General features: G+C 36.7%; 2 protein-coding genes across 2 annotated transcripts; one reads left to right on the top strand and one right to left on the bottom strand.

Moving 5' to 3' along the window:
• Positions 1-817: 817 nt before the first annotated feature.
• Positions 818-13,861, bottom strand: LOC100264462 (copper-transporting ATPase PAA2, chloroplastic). The gene is made up of 17 exons (XM_002280014.5): positions 12,975-13,861; positions 12,636-12,713; positions 12,109-12,206; positions 11,942-11,995; positions 11,552-11,638; positions 10,172-10,336; positions 9,465-9,575; positions 9,225-9,293; positions 7,279-7,388; positions 5,783-5,888; positions 4,574-4,640; positions 3,685-3,764; positions 3,080-3,534; positions 2,818-2,992; positions 2,220-2,351; positions 1,316-1,466; positions 818-1,190 (listed from the first exon to the last, which is right to left on the bottom strand). The coding sequence occupies exons 1-17, from the start codon at positions 13,612-13,614 to the stop codon at positions 1,102-1,104; spliced, it is 2,667 nt and encodes an 888-aa protein (XP_002280050.2). The 5' UTR covers positions 13,615-13,861; the 3' UTR covers positions 818-1,101.
• Positions 13,862-13,912: 51 nt separating this feature from the next.
• On the top strand, positions 13,913-16,617 carry LOC100242172 (ylmG homolog protein 2, chloroplastic). The gene is made up of 3 exons (XM_002279998.4): positions 13,913-14,344; positions 15,610-15,809; positions 16,147-16,617. Exons 1-3 carry the CDS (start codon positions 13,928-13,930, stop codon positions 16,412-16,414), a joined length of 885 nt encoding a protein of 294 aa, XP_002280034.3. The 5' UTR covers positions 13,913-13,927; the 3' UTR covers positions 16,415-16,617.
• The last annotated feature ends 5 nt before the right edge of the window (positions 16,618-16,622 follow it).

The following is a 16,622-nucleotide window of genomic DNA, read 5'->3' as shown; positions in this document are numbered from 1 at the left end:
CTATCAAGGTGGGGAAAGGGGTATTATTGGGCTCGGTGTTCGAGAGTAGAAGTTTTCTTATAATATTTATATTTTTATATAAATTGTTTAAAAATAATATAGTATATAATTTAATGTTTATTTTTTTTTAAAAAATAATTGCAACAAAAAGGCTTCTTGGCCCATCCCGTTTGCATAAAAAAAAAATTGATAAAAAATAATTTTATCATATTGAATTTATCATAGAAAAGATAAAAAATGAATATAACTAAAATTAGGTAAAGTTTTTTGTATATTTAAATTATTGAAAAATAAAAATAAATTAAATGAAAAGTATTGATTAATTTAAGTTTTTCAAATTTTTTTTTTGGATTTTCTTTTTTTCAGAAATCAAACACGGGTAATATAAGAATCTTTTACACAAATTTATACGAAATTATTGTTTTTGGATTGAGAAAGATACAAAAGCATAATATCTTTTACCATTTTTTTACAAGATAATAAAATTGCTAAAAATATATAGGCCTCGTAATTGTTTTCAAAAAACATTTTCTATTCTCTAGAATAAAGAAACATAAAAAACACAAATAATAACTAAAAAAAGAAAATAAATTTTTATTCTTAAAAACAAAAAATATGATTTTTAAATGAATTTTTGTTTTATAAAACATTAAAAAAAAAAAACAATTTTGAGAACCATTTTGAAAACCACTTATATCAAAAGGCAGGCATAATTTTTTCCTATTCAAACTAAAAATGTGAGGGAATTTAATTTTTTTAGCGTGAGTGGAAGTGCATGGGTTACCTGGTGATGCTTTCGGTTAGTTGACACTCACCATTCAGGCGCAACACTTCCCTACTTGGGCCAGCGGTGGGACTAGGCCGACACTTGTATTATTTCGGTTAAGTTAATACACACGGAAAAAGAAACAAAAAAGGAAAGGAAATACAGCAGCATGACACACTCGTTTGTTTTTTCATAATTCACTGGTTTTTGTCTTTTATTCTTCCACTGATATTCACTCATACATATACCGTCACAGAGGGAAACTCACCTGGAATTTTCGGACTTGACCTGACAGGGACTTGGGTTTGTGAGCAGAGCTAGAGCTAGAGCTAGAGCTAGCTTTTCCTGTTCTTGTCAGACCCATGAAGCTGCAGAAGCACCGAGTTGGTCACTACGAATATTGAGCTCAGAGCCATCAACCCACCTACCAAACCAAATATTATACCATAAGAAAATGGAACATTTCTTTTTTAAATATCATATAAGAGACGATTGAAGATTGTTTGTCATTCCAAGAAATAGTGGGATACTAACAGTGTCTTTACTCACCTGCAAGGGAAGGCGTCATGGCAAGATCAAAACGGGGAAGTAGTACCCCGGCAGCAATGGGGACTGCGACCACATTATATGCGACTGCCCATGACAAATTTTGATAGACTTTTGCCATTGTGGCTTGTGCGAGATCTAATGCATCTGCCACCTGCCAGAACAAGATCTAGGTGAATAAAAACATGACAAATCTTATGGGCTTAGCATGCGGTTCGGGAAAATTATACACCAAAACTGGTAAGAGGAAGAGACCTCCATGCTGTTTTGCTTGTAAGTTTGTAACATAACAAATGTAGGGATACCTTAGTCAATTACAACTCCACGCTTTATAATAAAAAAAACTCAGAAATGTTTTCGAAAACAATTCTTTTATATTTCTTTAAAACAAAAGTCTGTTTAAGAACTATGAATATTTTCAACTTGTTTTATGTATTTCTTAAAAATAATTTTTACATATAATGCTATATTTTCAATCATTTTATATATTTATACAAATTTTTAAATAACTCATGGAAAACAAGTGAAAAAACTAAAAATAATTAAAATACATTCTTAGAAAACATTCTATTTTGAGAACAAGTTCCCAAAAAAACTTTTTCCTTTAAAAATTATCAAACTTATTTTCAAGTCTGGAAAAAGTTTTTTTGAAAGTTTTTTGTTTTTAAGAATGAAAAAATGTTATTAAAATAGTTTCCAAGCAGGATTAGGATTCTTTTCTCTTTTCCATTTTTAAATGCTCATTTCAAGGAAATTAGCTAGGCATTTTTGAATAAGGTTGTAAGGCAAAGCACACCAGAAAGGGGGCATATCTAATCAACTTATTGCAATAGATAATGAGCATTGATGCATGAGTTCATAAGTACAACTGGAAGAAAGAAATTAAGTCACCAGGAAAAGAATTTACTTGTGAGATTTTATTTCCAAGAAGTATAATGGATGCTGCATCAGATGCTGCGCTTTGCTGTGATTCAACTTGCAAAGCTATCCCAACATCGGCAAGAGCTAAAGAGGGTGCATCATTTATGCCATCACCTACCTGCAAAGAACAGAAATAGTGGGATATCAATTCTATGCGACAGTATCACGATATCATTTGTTGGCGGCTTGAACATAAGGGTAATCTATCATCTTCTTCTTCCTACTAGGAGATAGAATTGGTAAGTCTTTACATCTTCTAAGCTCACATTCATGGGGAACAGTTGGATCCCTTCGATTCAGTGAAGGTTAACTGCAGGGTTGCTTTTGCTACATTTCGTGTTCATTTGATGCAGATCATTAATTTATGTTCTTTTTTTTAATCTTTTATTTTTTACTCAAAAAGACAAATAGCTATAGTAATGGTTCTTCCCTGAAAGTATTATTGAAACTTGCAATCCTTGACTGAAGAAGATGAATTCAGAGGTGCAAGACTCAACACATGCAATATTTTGGTACAACAGATTAGGTTATTCATGTTTAAATATGATTATAGGGGAAAAAACAATCTGATTGAAGATAATTACCATTGCAACACGATGTCCTGCAGTTTGGAGAGATTTTATGACACCAGATTTCTGCTGAGGAGTCAAGGATGAATTTATAAATTCACTTTCTATTCCAACAGTCTTTGCTATAGTTGCAACTGCCTCTTCCCTGTCCCCTGACAAGAGGATGGTTTTGATTCCTTTCTCCTGAAGCCTTCCATTCAGAGGAACAAAGTAAAACACAGGTTTTCATATGATTACCAATAAGAATATTTTCACAGAAAATACTGTAGCAACATACCTGGTTACAGCAGAGTTGGCGTCATGGCGTAAACTGTCACATACTGCAATAGCACCAATCACACCGTCTCCTTCACGTCCAACATAAACAACCGTTCGGGAATGGTTTGACAAAGATACTTCATTTGATAAATGATGCATCATGGCATTTTCTAAATTCATTAGATCAGAGTGGTTTGTTCTCCTTTGAAAACGATCTTGAACCCATTCCAATGAACCCACAGCGACCAAACGCCCATCTACTTCTGCCAAGGAGCCGAAACCTGGTTCTACTAATTGCGCTGTTGTGATTGGGATGGTCAAATTCAACGATTCTGCTTTATTTACAATAGCCTTTGCAATTGGATGCACTGCTGTTTTCTCCACAGCAGCAGCAATGCGGAGAATTTCTTGTTCTTCATAAGCCAAAGATGCCACAGCAGAAACAGCTGGTTTTCCTTTTGTAAGAGTTCCAGTCTGAAGTTGAGAAAAGTGGGCAAAGTTAACTGGTTTAAGTCCTCCAATAGTTTAGAGTAAAACATCTTAATCTGTTTGATGTATCTATCAGAATTCAATACTAGCAACACATGAAAGGGAGTGAGAATAATTCCATAAACTGAAGGGTACCTTGTCAAAAGCCACATGGTCAACACTGGCCAAACGTTCTAGTACGTCTCCTCCTCTTATAAGAAGTCCTTGTTTAGCTCCTGCTCGTTTGTCAATGCAAAAACAGGGGAATTAGATCTTCCAATAAATACAGTACCATAAGGTGTCATGATACAATTAGAACTTTAGGGGTGTTTGCAAAGATCCAACACAGTTGGTATGACTTCTTTCATTTACCAGAAAAAAGCCTCAAATCCCATTTCTTTGGTGTTGGCTACATGACTCCTTGTCTATCATTCATCTCTACTTGGGCCCATGTCCACCATTAAATCCTTACATATCAATTATTTTCAATTATATTCAAATGTCCAGTGATTTGGAGGGCATACATCTTATGCCTTGATTTGAAACATTTGCAAAACTATCTCAAGGTCATGATGATTCCACAATTGGTAAATGAATATGTTTAATCATGAAATATTTCAAAATGATCTGAGCATCAAAGGGAAACAAATCGTTTAAGATTCTTCTAATTCACCAAGGGATTTTTTCTTGGATGCTCAAAAACAAATTTGAAATATAAGATCACCATAATTCTGCATAACATTTTTGCAGATTTTGAACAGGACCTACTCATTCTAGCATCTGTCCTGATAGACCCTCAAACTAGTAGCTGTTAGATTAACTGAAAAATCAACTGAATTGTCTTAAACTCCAGATTAAAGACATCAATTAGGGAAAAAAAAAGGTTGGTTGCACCAAAGTGTCAAGGAGACAGACATATCAAAAGATAGTGTGAGAGTAATGAGCCATAATAGAAGCAGCGAAATTAAACTTTGTTAGAATTTTGATTCCCCAACTTTCAATACATCATCCAATAAAAAAAAAAGAGAGAGTGCAGATGTTGTACCAAGAGAGGTGCCAACTAAGATTGCAGTAGGTGTGGCAAGCCCCAGTGCGCATGGACAGGAGACCACCTGACAAAAAGCAAAAAAGAAAAAGTTTAATTTTACAACTACTTTTGCATCTAAGCATGCCTCATTTTCATTCCCTAGCATATCAATGTCAATTTCTGCACATTAATGTTTCTGGACTATTTCTATTTCCAGGCCAAAGAATACAAGGCTTAATACCTTGATTATGCTTAAAGATGCCATAAGATAAATAACTGATCTATGATATCGAACCATTCCATAATGTCTCTGTGCATGTGTTGTGATGTTGTAATTCACAAGCTACCATTATGTTCCACTTGATTGGAATACAATGGTGTCAAAACTCTCCAATCAAGCCCCCACAAGCTCCTAGGGTTCAATTCATGCAGCAAAGAAAACTGATAGAGCACTCCTACGAGGCTCTAACAATCAAATGTGTCTCATCCCTGGCCTGCTCTTAGATCTTGGTGCTGAAAGGTTACCCTTACTTTCAACATGATGTTCACAAGCTAATCAAGAAGGCTACAATTTCCTCCAAAGATGATATATTGCCTTTTATGCATACAACAGTATGCGTCAATCTTCCAAAAACCATCAAATATATGAATAGGTCATCCCTTCAATTCAAATCAATACTAGTTTGATTCTGGACTGTCTATAGTTGGCTCGCTATATAATTCTTCAAAATAATAAACCTAGAGAGGCAAAGTTTTTGTTTGAAATCAGGAAAGCGTAAAGATTGGATTCTACTAAGAAAGGAATAAACAAGAGTAATGGATGCATAAAAATAAAGAAAATCCAAACCTTAAAAAATCATAAATGGGAAGCAACTTAAAATGAAAACAATTCCTGCCGAAAGTACACATTTGTTGACCCACTTTGCAAGGAAGTTTCTTGCCTAGTCAATCTAGTGACTAGAAACTACTTAACATCCAGCAAAATTTGTGCACCAAATTTCAAATGGGACCATGATTTTAACTAAACTTTTGCATCATCTACTAAATATAATAGATCAAAGTGACACAAACTGTGTACTATGAAGAAGTGACCAATTGGCAAATGGAACAAACTATTACCCAAGAAAAGGCCACAAAATTCCAAAATTAAGGAAAAATATAAAAAAAAAAGGAAAATTTCCTTTTAAATTTTATTGGTAAACGGCTCATCATTTCCCTATTACTCACCAAAACATCCACAGAAAGTTTCAAGCTCAAAAGCAAAGGATTTCCATCTGGTCCAGCAATATCATTGAACAATACATCTGGAAAGATGTGTGTGCCTAGGTAGTACCTAAACATAAGTTCAAAAAGAAGTAAGAATCAAACAGAAGGCAATCATAAACATGTTAATTACATACCCAAAATAAAAAACATGAGTTCAAAGAGTCTATTATTATTAGTGATAGGAACAGTGGAAAGTAAATGGAATTCACAAAGTAACATTTCCGTAGATTCTCATGCATATGAATGGAAACAAAGGAATTCTTTGTGCACGTTTGGAACCTGGCCCACTGGACTCATTACACCACCCTCTCCAAGTTAGAAAAAGAAGAATGCTGCTTGATTGAACAAAGATTGTAATAACCTTTCTAATTGACCCCAATCATAATGACACCCATGTTTTTTATTTTATTTTATTTTATTTTTTTATGAGCAGGCCAACATTTTTTGTCTTTTTCACATAATAACTGACAAGTTTCATTAATGAAAAGAAAAGCAGAGGCCTGCATTCTGCTAGCACAGTTTGATTTGCGAAAGCGAATTTTTTTTTCTTTTATAGGGTGGGAGAAGCAGATAGGATAGAACAAATGCCTCCTTCCCAAAGTGAGCGAATTGCATGTAGAGATCATAGGGCCTTATAGTATGAGAAGTTACAGATTGAGTTGATTGAGAGCAAGTTTACAGAACTAGAAAAATGGATCTTGTTCTAGAATCGGTGAGTTCTCTATGAAAAATTTAAATCGAAGTTTGAAGAAGGGGAAGAGGAAGGCCCCATAATGTAAAAGGTGATCCTGTAGTTCTCAGTCTCTGAACATGCATTATTTGGTGATCCATTTTAGTTTCCTATTGAAGAACCTAAACCTTTGCTCAAGAAATAACCGTCCATATGCATAAGGGGTGTATGGATTCTCAAGAAGATATGGGCCTGTGGTGGGTCCCTTTGGACCACCCAGATCCCATAGATGAATAGAAACTATATTGGATCTCACCTCAATCACCTCATCTATCCTCCTGAGGAGAAGCTTGGTTCAAACCCTAGTTTTAAATAAGAAGTCATTGTACCAGAAACAACAGGCGATTAGCTAGAGCAGACAGTAGTCTACTGAACTCATTTTTATAATTAAAAAAATAAAAAAAAATAACCTCAAAGTGACGACAACAGAATCCCACTCCAGAAAGCAAGTATGATATGGTTAATGTTGAAGGCACCACAACCTCCAATATGACAAGGGGAAGTTAAAAAAAATGTTTAGGAAGTGACATGATTGGTAAAAAGATGTCTCACATAGAGCAGAAAGTTGAAAAATGATTCACAAACTCAACCCCAAATAGATGGGTGACTCATAATTAAGACATTTTGGTGGTTGCCTTCCATCTCCTCTTACATCATGTTCAACTAGCATGGTTTCATACTTCCATTAAATAGGAAAAGAAAAAAGGATGAAGGAGCAAGTTTATACCAAAAGGTAAAAGTTGCTGCTGATAAAGTCATCACAATATAGACAAATGGTCCAGCAATTGAATCTGCAAGCCTTTGTATGGGTGCTGCACGGCCTTGAGCATCCTCAACCTGAAGATTATGAGCAAAAGGTTTCATAAACCGTAGAAACTACTAAAACATTTAAACTCCTCATGTATCAACAAGCCATCAAGTATATAGATTCTTTAAACAAGAACTCTCATCATATATTATTAAAGGGAAGTGAACTCCTATGCTTATCTCAAAAGCTCTTGCCAAATCAGGTCTGGCTCTGATGAGAATCAACAAGCATTTAAGGATCCATTGCATGTTCCAGTTGGGCCTATTACCAAAGTAAGATCAAAGAAGCACTTAATGGGCTAATTCAAGATATTTGGGCTGATTCTAACGCAGGACATTCCAAGTTTGGCCCAAAAGAAGATGAAGGTGTAATAAATTTAATCCAAGCTATTGAGGGCTAATCTGGCTTGATTGGGCGTGATTTATGGCATGAATTAATGACTGATTGACTTTCCAGCTTCATATCAGTTATTTCCTATTCTAAAGCTTCTAAATTTAGGTCAAATCTACTTTAATTTTAGGCTTTTATTATTTAAACGTTTTTTTAGCTATTTTCCTATTTTGGATCTGCTAATTTCAGACCAAATCAACCTTTATTTAGGATTTTAATATTTAGTACCTTTTTTAGTTTAGGGTTTTAATATTTAGTAAGTTTGTTTCATGACATATAAATAGCACGCACTCATTGTAATAGGGGATAATGTTTATTGAATAAAAAATCAGAAAAGGTGAGGCTTTGCTCTTCTTTTGGTTCTTCAAAAATTGTGAACTTATCAGAGATTCTTTCTTGTGGCATTCAAACTTTATACCTTTGGTTTGTGATTCCATTGTAATCATTGGGTCAAGGTCTGTTACTTATACTTTTGGTTCGCGGTTCACTTATAAACGTTGGGTCAGGGTTCTATCAAAAATCTGTATTTTAGCTTTCTTGGGCAATTATTCCAATACTGTTTGTTGGGTCTCAAAGCGTGTCGATTGAGGTTCGCATCAGGCTCTTTAGGTCATTCATGCAAGTGTGTTTAGTTTAAAAAGTTAGATAACTCCTGCTTATCATAAAAGAGAAATCAACAAAAGTTCGATCCCCTTAGTAAAAGGAGATTCTGTTCTGTTCATTGGCTGCAAAATTAACCATAATAGCAATCAGAAAATCCTCACATGTGACAGTTGTCAACAGTGGCAGAGCCAGCACTTTACATTGGGGGGCAACTTTAGTACACATACAGATTTTGCCAATTAAAAGCAATTGTGGCCCTTAGCCTAATGGTCCAGCCTTGTAATTGTTCAGGGGGGCAGCAGTAGACCTGGGTTCGAGTCTCCTTTGGTAAGAACGGGAGATTTTTTTTTTAAACATTTTCAGGGTGGGGGCAGGCCCCTGGGCCCTAGCTAGCTCTGCCCCTGGTTTTCAAGGCATCATGCGACATCACAATAGTGATTATTATGTAACTTGAGATGGTATTTTGCAGATTAGAAAAAATAACCTCAATATTTTTATGTGAAACACCATAGATGCTAGTTAGGATTTGACCTGGAGATCGTGTTCTAATCTGTACACTACACAACTGAAATTTAAGGTACTTGGGTTCAATAGTAGCAAACTAGGTCGAAGATTGAGCACAAATCCTTGCATTCCAAATGTATGGCATAGCTAATTAGCATAGTTCAGCCTATCGAATGCAGTTATTCTGCACCACTATCTCATGAAATGTGAAACAAGTTAGCAAATCACGAGTCCTGGGTAGTGGATGATGCAATGTTGCTTTCAGGAAGAGGCACAAGAATCTCAAGGACAATTGTTTAACTCAAGATCTTAAATGTATCCTACAATACCATAATTGCATGTTTCATCAAAGGAAATGGTTTACTAACCATGGAAACAATCTTAGATATTGTGGAGTTGGAGCCGTTTGAAGAGGCTTCAATCCTTAAAGGACCACCCTGAAATAAAGAGGCAATTACAAGCCTGTTTAAACATTATCAGAAATGAACATCAAGGGAAACCTCAACAAAACTCAACTTCATTAGGATCCAACACTGCACAACTTGGAATGAATTTGAACTAAAACTGGACATAATTCTCTTATTACATTACTCACAATCAAACCATACCCAGTTTATTGTTCCAGCAGAGACCACAAAACCCTCTTCCTTAAATACAGGAAGTGATTCTCCTGTAAGCATGGACTCGTCCACAACACTTCTTCCAGCAAGAACTCTTCCCTGTATAGGCACTTTCAATTTCAGCTAATATTCAACATGGAGACCACCAAATTTCATATGTCTAAACAGGAAAGAAAGATTCTCATGCCACATCACCAATGAAAACCCTTTTATTTGAAATGGGACACTACACAAGTGTCCAACAAATATGGTGTTACACCAATCTTAGAACAGTTTTAGAGTTTGTGCTCAGAATATTATTTACAGGGCAGTTAGCAACTCGAAAGAAGTAGATCAATTTTGGCCCTAACAATGGGAATAATATATTTATTTTTTTCCTGATTAGGGATTTAAACATAAAGGCTATTTAAGCAAACCAAAAATAACTGTGTTAACTAAGCAAACGCTTTATATTCCATGGTCACCTGAATATCAATATTGTTCCATGTATATATATATATTCAAGGAACAATGTGCATTGTGCAATCACACACTAGATGAGCTTGACGCAGAAAGTGATCTTTATGTCAGTTTGAAAAATGAAGATAGTCCAAGGTGCTTGGTGATTTTCAGAGATGATTTCCCATCATGGGCGATGAGTCGATGACTTATTTCAAAGCATAGAGAAGTTCACATACAGGATTTAATTCACTTACATCTACAGGTATTGTTTCTCCAGGCAAAACCAACACTGAGTCCCCAACTCGAATATCATCAGTTGGGACTTCAATGCACATTGCATCAGAGCAAAGTATACTATTAGTAGAGGAGTCACTTTCTGAGGAAGTAATCACAAGCCGTGACCGAGTGGATATCAGTGACTGCAAATTACCCAGAGGGAAGTTTATCAAGAAACAATTTATACATAGCAGAAGCTTAAATCAAATCAAGCAAGCAAGCAATTAGGTTTCAATCAATGAACATCTGTATAGAGTCCAGAGTCTGCAGATAAGTAAGTAGTGATCACTAAATTCAACATCAGACTTAAAGATATGACAGCAATTGTATCAAGGCCAAAGTGAAATCCATCAATCTATTTTGGCAAGAGACAGAATAATTGCTATTTTAGTACAACACAAAGTTTCTGTTTCATGACAAATGCAGATAAGCAAAGGAAGAGTATATGAAACTAGAAGCTATAGGGAAGAACAAGCATTGTGAGCATTCCATGTCAAGCTTGAATAATCTCTCTCTCTCTCTCTTTCTTTCTTTTCTTTTCTTTCTTTTTTTTTTTTGGAAGATGATTCTAAAAATGAAGCATATGAATGGAATAATTCTGTCTTAAAAACTTATAACAAAAATGTGCATACCATGAGCCTCATTGGCAACACCAAGTCATTTCTCTTAGATGCACTACCTCAAATTATATCCAGCAGTGTGGTAAGTTTACATCAATATGCGGGATTCCACCAAGCCCATATACAACTTACTTATAAGATTCCAATAACAGAAAAATACATTTCTTTATGGCAGTGTTCTTCATGCCTTCGGTATATGGCACGTTCATGTAAAGAACTTTAATCCATCAGTAACTTGGCCTAGGACCTTTTATCAGCTAAAGTATAAGCTGGTACTGTATCCCCTTAATTCAGTAAATTGCACTTAGAAACTGGATATGATTAGGAAACAATCTATCTTAGATTATATATAAACCCACTAGAATTGTAAATACATATATATAGGTGCTGACTACTCCGCAATAACCAGCGCCGGGTAAATTCAAGGTATCATCAGTGGTAGGATTCGAACCTAGGACAATGTGCTACTTATTGAGACCACATTTCCTAGTGTTTACCCTAACCAACTGGGCTACCCTGACAGGTCATTCTGGTTAGAGATATGTTATATTGTATATCGTGCACTTGCCTACTTGGATGGTAAATCAGACAGGGCCACATTCTCAATATGAATTTTCTAAAGAAGGCATAGATAGTAAACAGAAAACTATCATTAAACTTAATTTCACTCAAAAGGAAGTCAAGTGGGCATTATGTCTATTTCCTTGTATTACACATATAAACTGCAATCTAACTTACTAAAAGTTTATTCATATCGCTAGATGCCCTGATCCTCGCCTTCTCTTCAAGAGAACGTCCAAGGAGCACAAAACCAAGAAGCATGACCTGCATACTAAAAAACAATGGCCTGCTTGAAAAATTTAGCATCAAGAAAGAATTTCAAATCTACAGAAATTGCCACCAATGAATACAAGGAAGAGTAATGGTACCATGATAAGATGGGTGATTCATGTTGAAACGTTAGTCCTAAAGAGAAGCTGAGAGTTTTAAGAGCATAAAAAACTATACTTGGAAATACCAATATTATGATACAATGTTTTTATAGGCTTTACTATAATAGGTCATGCAAATAGTATGAAGAAATTTAATTAAGAGGTACTCTAAAACAATCAAAATAAAACAAATCACCGGTTCATCAAAGAATGATGCATCCCATTGAAGCCCGGGGTTAAAAAGTGAGACCTACAAGAAAGGAGAATTTATGAATCAGACAAAATTGACACCAACAACGGTAAATTAAACCATCCAGCAACATCCGAGGAAAACTCAATCTCAGCTTTGAGAATGGGTCTCACCATACTTATGCCAAATGCAGCAACAGATCCAAATCCTACAAGAGAATTCATATTTGGTGATCCCTTTGAGAATGCCCTCAGACCATCAAAAAGTAGCTCTGCAGCAGATTGTTATTCTTTAAATCAATCAGCAAATTAAATTGAATTTGGGATCTAAGCTAAATGCTAAAGAGAAACAACTGAAAAAAAAAAAAAAATCAGAAATATAACAATTTTTTTTCCCTTATGGGAGGCGAGATAGTTATTAATTGAATGAAAGAATTGCTACTGAAGAATGAAATAACTGATGTGCAGTTTAATAAAATATTGATTCGAACTCAATAAACCTGGATATACATATTTCAAAGGGCTTCATAAAATGACCACTAAAATGTCCAACTTTATTGTCTAAAATTATCTATAATGCACGCATGTGGATATTCCAATTTTAAACTACTTAATTTTCTATTTTATTGTGAATCAAATCCTTCAACAAATACTTCAATAAAGGATGCATTAAATCAACAAGAGAAGGTCTCACAACTAACCTCGTCCGGGTCCCAGGAGAGCACCCAAAGCCAATCCACCTTTCACATATGAATTATGAAGTAGCTCCCAAAATGACCCTAAATCAAAGAAAGCAAGTCAACTTAAAATCCAAGCACTTCATCGTGATTACTGATAACGCCATTTGTGTAGCATTTGGGAAATAATTTAGTTCTAAAATCAAAATCATTTGGCTTTCATGTTTTCTATTTTTTGAAAATAGAAAACAGTTCTCGGCTACCGAAAAGTCAGTAAATTACTTTGATTTTCACTCGTAAAAGCAAGAAAGAAGTTCTTCCAATTCTCCAAGCAGCATTCAATTTTCAAAGCAATGTATTTACCATGATCAACATGAATCCCGAGAGAATGCAAAATGTGCGAAGCATGCGATCCACAGCACAACGCCACCAAAGTCCAAGCAACAGCCACCCGATTCCGACTCTTCACAAGCAACGCCTCCTTCTTCTCCCCCATCTCCCTCCACTTCTTTACATTCTCCTCAACTCCCGTCCCCGAAACCCTCTCCTTCGTCGGAAATCCACACTCTGTCAATCTCCTCGCTAAGCTCTCCCCCACGGTCTCCTCCACAACCTCCGGCCTTATCCGGACCGCCGCCGTCTCCGTCAGCATGTTGACCACCGCCGATTCGACACGCTCATCGGCGGACAGCACAGATTTGACTCGCGCAACGCAGGCTCCGCACACCATCCCAGTGACATCGAGAAGCAACGGCGAGTCGCCCCGCGGCCGTTGCTCCTCCGTCAAAGGCGTGCTTTTCACCGGAGCTCTAATATCAATGGCCTTCGAGAAAATAAAATTAAAATTAGGCGCTCTTCTACCGGAGACTTTCCAGAGACGCTGCGAACGGCGTCGTTGTGGAAGAGAACTGAAGCTGAATCCATGAACATTAGACTTTGAATCGTAGCTGAAACAGAGGTTCCGAGGAGGATAAAGAGAGATCCGAAGCAGATCCGAAGTCATTGCCAGAGAGGGAGACGAGAATGAGAATTGGTGAGAACCGAAGCTGAGAGATGACTGGTACCTGAGAGAGAGTCGTTCGTTGAATCCTTGGAACCCGGTGGAATGAGCGCGTGATACGTCTGTTATTTCTATATCCTCGGCTCCTGCTGATCTTGTGGTCAAAAAAAGAGGAGCACTGGATGTAGGTAAACGCTGAGTCAGCAGCGTTAGCACCAGTTGTATACCGCCGGCCGCAGGTTTATAACTGCGTCGGTGCCGCTAATTAATACATAAAGATATTACATTAAAAAATGAAAACCGATTACAATTAGCCATGCGGACTGTTTACGTGGCACTTACGTGGAAGGAAAGCGTACGGCCCAAAATCTATTCCCAATCCACACGTTATCTTCTCTGCTGCTTCTCTCCGCAAGACACACCCACCAAAGTCCGAACCCAGATGGCTTCTCCGTCGACCGAATCCTCCACCGAGCGGGCGAGGTGCGCGGCCCCCAACTGGGCCGCTAACTGCCCACTTCTCTCTTCGGCATTTCTTCAAACATCTTTTCCTCCATTTCTCAGACCGACCAAGCTCACACTCCCAGAAACAAGTGGTGTTCCAGATTTCATTCGCCAGTTCCACAGCTCCGTCGCTTCCGCCACTCAGAGATGCGTCGCGTTGCTTCAACTGTTCGCTTCTCAGAACCCATTTCTCAACAGACTCTCCTCCTTATCTGCCCACTTCAGCCAGGTATGTGTATATATGAATCACTGGTTCCTGCTTTCATTCAAATTGCCATTTGTTGGCTTGAGATGCATTGATTCTGGTTAATCAGAGCTTTGGTTTGTAGAATTATTTTCTTGGAAGCTCTCCGTCCCCATTTGCTTTTCTTTTGTGGGCGCGAGAGCAGGTACAAATTCTATTGGAAAATTCAACCTCCAAGTAAAACACCTGGCTGCTGAAATTTCTTTCTTTACTGAACAATCTGCTGTGAAAGTTTGATGCTATGCATGTGTCATAAGCCACTGGGGAAGTGAAAAAAGAACAAGGAAAAAAAAAAAGGGATAAGTAAGAAGGAATCCAAAATTTCTTGTTTGGTTTACTGTAGAAAGTAGGAAGAAAAAGAAAATCAAATACCATGAAAATTATTCAGAAACTTGTACAATTTCTAGCTCCCATTAAGGAGCTATCTTATTTTCTAGCTCCCAAGTTGCTGTCATTAGATTTAATTTTTAGTATTCATTGTTTGTAGCTTGGCAGTATAGGGGTTGTAGTTATCACTCTCAGTGCCATAACCATCTTACTCCCAAGTAGTGCTGTGGTAGATTAGAGGCTGAGACCTCAAGAAAGTAAGATTATTTTTCTCATTTGAAATTGATATTTGGGAAGAAAAAGAAAATCAAATACCATGAAAATTATTCAGAAACTTGTACAATTTCTAGCTCCCAAGTTGCTGTCATTAGATTTATTTTTCAGTATTCATTGTTTGTAGCTTGGCAGTATAGGGGTTGTAGCTATCACTCTCAGTGCCATAACCATCTACTCCCAAGTAGTGCTGTGGTAGATTAGAGGCTGAGACCTCAAGAAAGTAAGATTATTTTTCTCATTTGAAATTGATATTTGGGAAGAAAAAGAAAATCAAATACCATGAAAATTATTCAGAAACTTGTACAATTTCTAGCTCCCAAGTTGCTGTCATTAGATTTATTTTTCAGTATTCATTGTTTGTAGCTTGGCAGTATAGGGGTTGTAGCTATTACTCTCAGTGCCATAACCATCTACTCCCAAGTAGTGCTGTGGTAGATTAGAGGCTGAGACCTCAAGAAAGTAAGATTATTTTTCTCATTTGAAATTGATATTTGCTTATCATAAGATTAACAATGGTGGGAAAATAAGATCAAGAGCTGATTTGTTGAAGTTGTTGGAAATAGTATACAGTGAAAGCTCTTTATGCTATTTCAAACAGGTTTCTTGTTCCATTAATTGGCATGAATAAAATTGAATGCTGCTTTCAGATTCATTGCAGAAAGCAGAGGAATTTGAACCCTTTGTCCAATCAAAACTTTGCTGCCATCTTACCGGGTGATTCAGTGGCGGGGATTGTGGTGGCTAATGGCATCCTCAATTTCTTGAACATCTATAACACCTTGTTGATCGTCAGGCTTGTTTTGACCTGGTTCCCAAACTCTCCTCCTGCCATTGTTAGTCCCCTCAGGTGAGCCTCCAACCATTTGATTTTCTTTTTCTTTTTCTTTTTCCTTGTATTAAACACTATTGTTTCATTGATTAAAAGAAAAGTCTTGATGTCTTCTCCCTCCCATACTGTGTACATGGTCCAAAAACCTATTCCACCTGAATGTCAGAGTCCATTTCTCAGACCTCTGCCTTCAGAATCACACTGGGTCTGGTACAATTTATGGTTTTAGGAACAACCCAAGTAAGAATTGTGAATTTTAGTTGGGGGGTCGTCTTACTGCATTCTGAATTTGATTTGTTTCAACCCTTTTTTTTTAAAAATAAAAAATCTTTAATGTAAATGCTTTTTTGTTCAGCACTTTATGCGACCCCTACTTGAACATATTCCGAGGGATTATCCCACCACTTGGAGGGACTTTGGACCTCTCTCCCATACTGGCATTCCTTGTTCTAAATGCCTTCACTAGCACTGCTGCCGCGCTTCCTGCTGAACTTCCAATGGCTGGAGTACCTCAACAAATCCCTTCATCTCATACAAGGTTGTTTGATCTTACAACAACACAGAAGAAATGGATGAGAAGGCTCTGTGGGAATAGATCAAAGAGCTCCAGCAGTGTCAGTTAGGTCTATTTAGTTGATTTCCACTGCTTGCTTTTTCAAATTTCACACCCTCTTAACTGTGGTACTTATGAGGTATACTCTCTCTTTTCTCTCATTCTGAGCTATGGATAGTAATCCTCCGGCAGTTTCTTTTACTTAAACTTGCTGAATTGTAAAGATTCTTTTGTTATATATTGATGGTAGTAATATACATATATTTCATATAATTCAA

This window comes from Vitis vinifera, chromosome 4 (genome assembly GCF_030704535.1).
Source record: "Vitis vinifera cultivar Pinot Noir 40024 chromosome 4, ASM3070453v1".
Classification (NCBI taxonomy): Eukaryota; Viridiplantae; Streptophyta; class Magnoliopsida; order Vitales; family Vitaceae; genus Vitis; species Vitis vinifera.
Note: the sequence above shows the minus strand (reverse complement) of the source record. Positions and strands in the feature narration are given on the sequence as shown.

Bases quoted from the DNA above. Each gene is read 5' to 3' on its own strand.
- LOC100242172 (XM_002279998.4), top strand. From the start codon at position 13,928: ATGCGGACTGTTTACGTGGCACTTACGTGGAAGGAAAGCGTACGGCCC. The intron at 14,345-15,609 runs GTATGTGTATAT...TGCTGCTTTCAG, and splicing joins TATCTGCCCACTTCAGCCAG to ATTCATTGCAGAAAGCAGAG. The intron at 15,810-16,146 runs GTGAGCCTCCAA...TTTTTTGTTCAG, and splicing joins GCCATTGTTAGTCCCCTCAG to CACTTTATGCGACCCCTACT.
- LOC100264462 (XM_002280014.5), bottom strand. From the start codon at position 13,614: ATGACTTCGGATCTGCTTCGGATCTCTCTTTATCCTCCTCGGAACCTC. The intron at 11,639-11,941 runs GTGATTTGTTTT...TTTAGTATGCAG, and splicing joins CATCATTCTTTGATGAACCG to GTCATGCTTCTTGGTTTTGT. The intron at 2,993-3,079 runs GTATGTTGCTAC...TCTGAATGGAAG, and splicing joins GCCAACTCTGCTGTAACCAG to GCTTCAGGAGAAAGGAATCA.